The following is a 9,277-nucleotide window of genomic DNA, read 5'->3' on the forward strand; positions in this document are numbered from 1 at the left end:
ATACGCAACCTGTACAGGTGTGTAGCGGAGACAGACTTACCTGTCGTAAAACCATGTCATACGCAACCTGCACAGGTGTGTAGAGGAAACAGACTTACCTAGCGTGAAGCGTGCGATCAGGTTGGACGTCTCGTACCAGTAGCGGTCGCACTGCCGCAGTCTACGGAACTGTTCGCCGATGATGCAGCCGAACGTCGGCCCGATGAGAGCGCCAGGCAGCGGCCGCTCGCTCAATCCTCCCGTGAACAGATCTATATCGTCGACGTGGCTGCGTCATAGTTCACCCGAGGTCAGAATACAGCGAGCGAGCACCCGACCGCAAGGTCAGGTCAGGAGTGAACACAAAGCCGTAAGAGGGGGGGGGGCAACGGTCGCGCATGGTCACACGCTGACATTTTGGGAACACAGTTTTACAACAATTAACGTGTCAGTGTGTGTGCGTACGTGCGTCAGCAAAGAGAGAGAGAGGAAAGAAATCGACGCGGTTACTCGAGGTTTCAATACTGCAAGAAGCTACGTACGTCACCATGCACGGCTGCCGTTGCCATAGTTACAGCTATATATATATAATGCGTGTGTTTATATATACTTATATTTATATAGAGAGAGAATTAAAAACATACGAACACCCATGCCGACATTGATGAAAATATATAAATATAACAATAGAATGACGTCAATTTTTTATTTTGCAAGCTCTCCAGGACTAAGTCTCTTTGTCAGGATACACAACAATAGAACGTTGTACACAGCAGTTTTTACTTCTGGGAAGCCAGACGAAGAGAGATGTGCCCTCGAAAGTTTTTGCAAAATGAACACCTAATTCAATTTTGATATATATATATATAACTATTATACTTACTCGTAGACGGAGGCGAGTTTGTTTCGAGTGTTCTCGTCGTCTATCTCTCCCTCAAGGTCAGAGAAAGACGTCGCCTTTTTCAGACCACAAAACTCCCTATAAGGCAGGAGGAAAAGCCGATGTAGATGTTCAGCTTGTTATATTCTATTCTAATATAACATCTGATCAGGAGTAAATAATCACAAACTTTTGATTATTTACTCCTGATCTTATCACATGACGATTAACGCATTAATTCATATAAATAAACAGATAACGTATATAATAAATAATATGATCGATGATTTGACACGATCAAATACACATTTGCGGACGTGTGCGTGCGTGTGTGTGCGCGCGTGTGTGTATGTGTATATGTGTGCGCGCGTATATATGTGTGTGTGGGTGTGGTTGTGTGAGAGAGAGGAAGAGAGGACGAGGCTGTGTGTGGTTGTGTGTGTGTGGCGCGCGGGTGTGTGTACCTGTCAACCAGAGCAAAACGCCCGTCGCTGGGTCGCTTCCACCACTTTATACTATTTGTAATGTAACATGACCAGACCATTATTGGAAGTGTGCGAAATAAACTTACTATTACTACAACGCTCTCTTACTCGTAGTCTTTGCACTACGTGGGGGAATGGAGAAAAGCAACATTGTAGGTAACAACAGCCAGGAGCGCCCAAGTACAGTTTTTTCTATGCGTATAATTTATACCATTCACTGTGTGTATGTTAAAACGCAAAGCGTTGTGAGAATAAAAGGCGCGTTAACGCCTCACAGTGCGAAACTAATCAATGTCCTGTGGATGTGACTAGTGGCAGTAAGGCTATAATATATATATAATTATTATATAATATATAATATATATATATATATATATATATAATATTAATTACCACACCCCAAGGAAATGGCCAAATATCCATGCTTACAAAAACGTTGCCAGTGTTCCTGCTATAAGGCGCGTAAAAATTAGATTGATAATAAAATTCCGTGTCCGTAAATATAAAACGCATAAATGAACGGTAATTTCTACACTTATATGAGAGATGAAAGTACTTGAGTTGCGTCTGTTTGAAGTTTTTGAAATTACTATTTAAACAACAGGTATATATGATCCCACTGATATATATATATTTCTGTATAATATATATATAGGGCCCTATATAATATATATATATATATATATATATATAATATATATGAATATATATCACCAGGAACCATCTCATGCTTAAAATAGAAGTCAGCGAAGAAGACCCTTATTAACGAGTTGCCAGCAACTATTTACGGCACAGTTAGACAAGATATTAGTTAGACGGTTAATATAGTAATTTAGTGTTAGTCAGAGTAATTAGTCATTGAAATTGCCAGAGTACTCTGGTAGTGGTGTGTTTGTGTGTGCTACCCACCGTTGGAAAAGAGCCTTGCGACTTTCCTCGCCGCCATTTCATAGTTCCACACTTGTCAGCGTCAGTTAAACTAGTTTAAATGTATAGGGACTACATTCTATCTTATATAGATAATCTGTAGTTGCTTACGTAGTAAAAAACCTTTAGCTCAATAGTTATAAACTCTTACTAATGTTACGCATTAAACTTTGCGTTGTTAATTACTACTAGATAGTCTATACTATGGCGTGAGGTTATATGGAAGTACTAAGGCTTCCGTGAGAGTTCAGTGTAATTACTTAGAGTTAGAGACACAGTCGAAGTAATTTAGTTTAGATGGGCTTACCTGTTTAAGCTGTTTAGAAGGATTTACTGTGGAGCGGGCACACACGGCTTATCAGTGGGGATGTCCCTCTCTTTCTTCTCTCTTCTCTATTTTCTCGCCTGCTCTTTCTTGTGTGCGCCTCGCGTTTTCACACCACTGCCTTCGCGATCACTTTCGACTTTCTATCGTCGCCATTTGTCCTCTCTTCGTGGTGTCTCTTCTCTCTCTTTCTCTTTTTCTTTCTTCGATTTCTTTGAGTAAAGCGTTTTTCTTTCTCCTCTCACTCTCTCTTTCTCTCTCTCTCTCTCTTCTCTCTCTCTCTCTCTAAAATAATAATATTATATTATTCCTCTTTCCGTGTATATATCTAGATATAGTGGTGCAGTGCGCTCCGGCGCGTATTGTGTACGGCGTTGTGTTTATGTGTGGTAATATTTGTATATGTCGCTTGCGTCGGTGAGAGGCAGGACTCTGGGCGAATACGAGAGACCACGGACGGCGACGGCAACATACCACACACGGACAGGACACACACGGAATGAGTAGAAAGAGTGATCAGAGCGCCACTCCGTTTATCAGTCGCCACGCCTACGCTGCGCCTGTTGCAGGCCTAGAGAGATACGTAGAGGGCGGTTATTGGCGACCCCAGACGGGAATTCATCTTCCGATAACGGGCCACTCGCGCCAGATAAGCGTGGGCCATTTAACACGTGATCGGGCGATGTAGTCGGGCAGAAGGTGAATTGTAACCCTTTCAATTCAAAACGGAGGGGTCCGTCATGTTAAGTAGGGCATAAAATAATATCAAGAGGTCCATTAATGGAGATTATTGGATATTGACAATACCATAAGCCAGCGGGAAAAGCGATGGGCATGCAGTCAGTAGCCCGAGTTACTCTTGTGAGTACGAGGCGGGGGAAATGGCGGAAAATTGGGATTAGAGAAATGGTTTCTGGGAGTATTTGGGAAATAAAGCATGAAGAATTTGGGAGTATGGAGAAAAATGATGGGATTGAAAAGAGACAGAAGTGCGACAATGTTTAGTAGATAAGGAAAGAGGGGAGGGGAAGAGGTTTTCGTGCTGAGAAAGGCGGGGGGAGTGTTTGCGCGGTTCGGTAGCTGATAATAAGAACAGAACACCGGGTCTGAACCGTGTCAGGCCGCAGCGCGACATTTCCTCCTGCCATGTAAGCTTTAAATTTAACGAGTCTAAAACCGCCAACCTTAATTAAAATAACCCGGTTGCGGGTCGGCTGCCGCGAGGGGGGCGCGCTTGTCGATCTCAGGTCGCGGCGCCCGGAAAAAGAGTGTGTTTTGTGTAGGCCAAACTGCTTTCGTTCAGACTGTTTGTATTTTCTTTACTGCTCGGTCGAACAGCTTGTATTTGTTTACTATTCGTCGCCATGCACGAAGCGTGCAGCGGACATGACATCATAAGCTGTGCACTTGTTTTTGCCGGAATGGTGTTTTGGGAGGTTTGTGAGCGAGCCAGGATGTGTGGTTTGCGTGGGTTTGGTTTGGTTAGCCAGCTTAGGAGAGAAATTAGGGATGTTGAGCCTTTTGAGGGCAAAACGCGGACGGGAGAAAAAGAATGACGGAGTGAGACAGGTAGAGAGCTAGTTGTAGTGGCGGAGGGAATCTTATGAAGCAAGGAGAGAAGAAATGAGGAAGGGAGGTGGAAGAGAAGAAGGAGGGGAGGTAGGAAGGATAAGGTGAAAAGGGAGGTGGGAAGGATAAAGGAGGAAGGGAGGAGGAAAGATAAGGTCGTAGGGGGAGGTGGGGAAGGATGAAGCGAAGAGGAGTGAGAAAAGATGGAAGGGTTGGAGGAGTGAAGGCCTGAAAGAGGGGGAAGAGGAAGGGATGAAAGGCGGAGGAGGGGAAAGGCATGGAGGAGGAGGGAGTGAAAAAATGAAGGGAGGGAGGGAAGGTAGAAGGATAAAAGGAAACGAGGGAGGTGGAAGGATGAAGGAAGAGGGAGGATGGACAGGATAAAGGAGGAGGGAGTGGAAAGATGAAGAGGAGTGAGGAGGGAAAGATGAAGGTGGAGGGAGTGGAAGGATGGAAAGTGAGGAGGAGGGTGGGAAGGATGAAGGAGGACGGGAGGTGGAAAGGATGAAGGAGGAGGGGGAGGGAAAGATGGAAGGTGGAGAGAGGTGAAGGATGAAGGAGGAGGGAGGAGAAAGGATTGAAGCGGAGGGAGGTAGAAGAGTGAAAGGAGGAGGAAGGTGAAAGGATGAGAAGGCAGGAAGGGTGGAAGGATGGAAGGCAGGAGGGAGATAGAAAGATGAAGGAGGAGGGAGGTGGAAGGATGAGGAGTGAGGGGGTAGAAGGATTTGAAGGGAGGAGAGAGGTGGAAAGGCATGGGAAGCAGTTAGAGAGCGGAGGTGGAAGGATAAAAAAAGAAATGAACGGAGGTGGAAGGATGAACGAGGAAGGGCGAGGGTAGAAGGATGAAGGAGGAGGGAGGTGGAAGGATGGAAGGAGGAGGGAGGTTAGAAAGGATGAAGGAAAGAGGAGGTTTGGAAGGATGAAAGGAGGAGAGAGGTGGAAAGGATGAAGGAGGAGGGAGGAGGAAGATTTAAAGGGGAGGGAGGTGGAAGGAATGAGAAGAGTATGAGGGGGCAGAAAAGCGGAGTTGAGTAAAGGAGGACGGAGGAAGAAGAGTTAGAGGAGGTGAAGGCCGAGAAACGAAGAGAGAGGACGGAAGAGGGGGAGGCGTTGCAAGCAACGGATGAAGTAAAGGTCGGCGAACGCGGGACCAATAATTGTACCAATCTGCTGGCTAAACGCATTACGAAGTCAAGAATGAAATAAATAGAAACAGTTCGGATCGCTTCTTATAAAAAATTTGGAACATGTTACCCCGCATGGCTTGTTTATTCTTTGAATCGTAAAAAAGAGTATTGATACGCGGATTTACTTAGCGGACCGTCCACGAAATGTTTTCCTTCGGCTACTAGGATTCTCAAAGCTACGCCCTTGATTAATACGGAAGCACTTGCGTAAAAAATAAAGGAACTCCTAAACTAAAAAACAATTACATAAATACCATTCACGATTCATTGTTAAAATCAATACAATGAGCTCATTTTTTACAGATTTGGGAAGTTTGTAAGATATAATACGACAATGATTATTTTTAAAAAACATTGGAGGATATGCCATTATCCAGTATATCTAATGGGAGTATATATAAAGATGGCGCTAGATTCGCGGACCCGCCTCTCCACCACTAATTATGATAATTATTATTGGAATACGATGTGCCGTGGACAAAAAAATAATTAATATTAGATTCATGAGTTACCTCGTATTACCTCGTATTTACCGATTTGAACTTACCTGTTTACTCGTTCATTCGCCACGGCTTCGCTCTTGATACACTTCTGCACTCATAATCATGCCGCGAATACATGGTGCAACTGACAACCTCGTTTAGTCAACTGTATATCTGTATTGGTGACACAAAACACCCAAATGGACATATCTTGATAATAATTTAAAACACACCAGATTGACACATGCATTCATATTACTAGTGCACAGCGCCAGAAAGAATGTCTTGTGACACAATCGATGTTTTCATCTGCATTAGTTGCGAGCCCATACGATATCTGCATTAGTGAACAACACAGATGACGTGTCTTGATTTGACAGCGTCAGATTGATGGAACGTTTTTTGGTTGACGAAGCACCAGATGAATATTAATATATGCATTAGTGACAATTTTACTAAATGATAATCTGACGTGTTGACAAAACCCAAGATGATATCTGCATTTAGTGACAAACCACAAGATGGATATTTGACGACAAGAAAATAAAGTGCCTGTGCACGTACACGGTGCCGTGCAGCGTCGCGTGTTCGTGCGTGGCGTCGTGCACGACACCGTGTGCGCACGTAAAGTGACGTGCATGCGTGCCGCGTGCTGTGCGTGCGATGGCGGTGCGGTGTGTGGCGTGTGCACTTATACGTGCGTTGCTCGTGCGTGCGTGTGTGCGTACAACGTGCGTGCATGTGTGCGTGTTGCCACCGTACAACAACTGTCGAGCTCGGGGCGTCTGCGCGTTGTGTGCAATGTGCACGTCAGACGTGCTTGCGTGCGTGGTGTGCACGTTACACCGTGCGTTGCGTTGCGTGTGCACGTAACACGTGGCGTGCTGGGCGTTGTTGCACGCTACACGTGCGTGCAGTGCGTCGTGCCGGTGCGTGTGCACGTTACCACGTGCATTGCATGGAGATGTGTGCGTGCGTGTGCACGTTACACGTGCGTGCGTGTGTGCGTCTGCGTGCGTCGTGTCGTGCGCGTGTGTGGCATGTGCACGGTAGACGTCGCGTGCGTCGCGTCGCGTGTCGCACGTACACGTTGCGTGCATGCGTGTAATGCGTGCGTGGTGCACGTACACGTGCGTGCATGAGTGTGTGCCGTTGCGTTGTGCACGTACACGTGCGTGCTTGCGTGCGTGCGTGCGTGTGGTACGTTCACGTGCGTGCTGTTCGTGCACGATACACGTGCGTTGCATGCTGCTGCGTGCGTCGTGCAGGTACATCGGTGCGTGCATGGCGTGCGTGCGTGCGTGCTGCACGTAACACGTCGCATGATGGAGTGTGTGCGTTACGTACACGTGCGTGCGTGCGGCGTTACACGTGTGTACGTACACGTGCTAGTGCGTGGCGTGCGTTGCGTGTGTTGCGCAACGTGTGCAGGTACACGTTCGTGCGTCTGTGCAGTTGGCGTGTGCAGTACCACGTCGTGTGCGTGCGTGCATGATGTGCACTCGTAATACCTGCGTTTGCGTGCGTGGGTGTGCACAGTACACGTGCGTGCATCGCGTGAATACGTGTCGTGAGTCTCGTGCACGTACCGTGCGTGCATGAGTGTGTGCGTTGCGTGTGCACGCTTAAAACGTGAAGCGTGGGTACGCTGGTGCGTGCGTGTGTACGTACACCGTGAATGCCGTGCGTGCGTGCGTTTTGCTTGCTATCGACAATATACACGCATCTGCTTCGCTGCCAACCGTTAAACTGCGCCATGTGCGCCATATGGAACGTCAATGCTTATAACAGAAACCATCGATTTATACCAGCACATAAACGTTATCTAACAAACACCGTAACAACCGAATCTACGAAATACTGATTGGTCACTAAAGGACCACTTACTATTCATACAACTATTCAAGTTACTCAATAAAAAAAAACGTGTTAACAATATGTAAAACTAGAAAACGCGTGTTACAATGCTAATACCCCCTCAACACAGCAGGCCAAAGGCATTAAGCATATTACCACGGCAATATTCCTTTTGGTAAAAATACGACAATACAACCCTGCTACGAAATTACCAAAACTGTCATTGAAATTAGAAAATTTTGAAATTTCGAATGGCCGTCGAACGAGGAGCTTTTCTGCGGGCTTTCGTGGCGCTTTGCAGTGGGCGACGGATTCGCAGCGAACCTTACAGTGCTGAAAAGGTCCACACACCGCAAGTTTTCACTGACCGCCACGCCCTTGAGCCAACGCCCTTGAGCACGCCCTTGAACACTGCCCTTGAGCACGCACTTGGGCCACGCCCCTTCGGGGCACGCCCTTGAACCACGCCCTTGAGCACGCCTTTATCTACTTGCGCACGTCGCGCGACGACACGCTTGACAGCGCGGAGAGGATGGCCACGACAGCGTTCCACAACGGCCCTGCCGCGTTCGGAATTGATGATACTTTCACCATCGTTGTCACTTGGTTTACGTCGAAAGCTCCGTCGTAAAAGCCGGTTTTGATGAAGGCCGCGCACGGACGTAGGCGCATTTGCGATGACGCAGGCGTCGTCCGCGCGCACGGTCGGCAGGCGGGTAGGTTGACCAGCAGGTTGTAGCAGTTGCTCAACATACAGCAGAACTGGGCAGATTGCTCTGGTAACGAAACACAGGCAACAATCAGTGGTGTTTGTTGTTGTTGTTCGTTGTTGTTTGGTTGTTGGTGGTCGGTGTTTTGGTGGGTGGGTGGTGTGGTGGTGATGGTGTGGTCTGGCTGGTGTGGGGTGGTTGTGTGGTGGTGGTGGTGGTGGCGGCGGCGGCGGTAGGGGTGTGGTGTGATGGTGGTTGGGTGGTGGTGGTGGTGATGGGTGTTGGTGTCTACGTGAATGTGTGAGAGTGTAGATTGATGGTGGCCTGGTCTGGTGGTGGAATGATGGTGGGTAGTAGTGTGTGTGGTGATAGTGTGGTAGTTGGTGGTGGTCGGTGTGGTATTGGTGGTGGTGGCGGGGCGGTGGCGCTGGCGGTGGTTAGGTGGTGATTCGGTAGTTGTCGTAAGTCTCTGGTTGTGGTGGTGGTGTGAGGTGGTACGCGTATGGTCTATATCTTGATATTCTAATCTTATATAAAGGGATTACCCTCTTCTCTCGTGTGTCGTGCGTTGTTGTGTGTGCTGCGCCGCGCGCATTGCTGTGACAGTGTGTGTGGTGTTGTGCCGCTGTGCTGTGGTGTGTGTGTGTGTGGTTCGTGCGGCAGCGCGTTTCCACCTGCGCGTGCTTAGGTGCGTGTGCGTCTGTGCGTCGTGCGTATGTGTTGCTGCGCGTGTAGCGTGCGTCGTGCGTGCGCGTGTTGCATAGTGCGCGTGCCGCGCCCCGTGCTGTGTGCGTGTGAGCGAGCGAGACGGACGAGAGAGAAGAGCGAGAGAGAAAGAGAGGAAAGAAACGAGAGATGAGAGGAGATGCGAAGAGA

At 47.7% G+C, this 9,277-nt stretch overlaps 1 protein-coding gene across 1 annotated transcript in view; it reads right to left on the minus strand.

The window, feature by feature from the left end:
• Positions 1-98: 98 nt before the first annotated feature.
• Positions 99-9,277, minus strand: part of LOC106816470 (peroxidase skpo-1-like) — a gene marked incomplete at its 3' end in the record, with an annotated part of 15,774 nt that continues 6,595 nt past the window's right edge. The window contains 2 exon segments of the mRNA XM_014821090.1: positions 99-268; positions 863-958. Coding sequence (XP_014676576.1) covers positions 99-268; positions 863-958 — 266 coding nt within the window.

This window comes from Priapulus caudatus, unplaced genomic scaffold (assembly GCF_000485595.1).
Source record: "Priapulus caudatus unplaced genomic scaffold, Priapulus_caudatus-5.0.1 Scaffold1390, whole genome shotgun sequence".
In the NCBI taxonomy this organism is placed as follows: domain Eukaryota; kingdom Metazoa; phylum Priapulida; class Priapulimorpha; order Priapulimorphida; family Priapulidae; genus Priapulus; species Priapulus caudatus.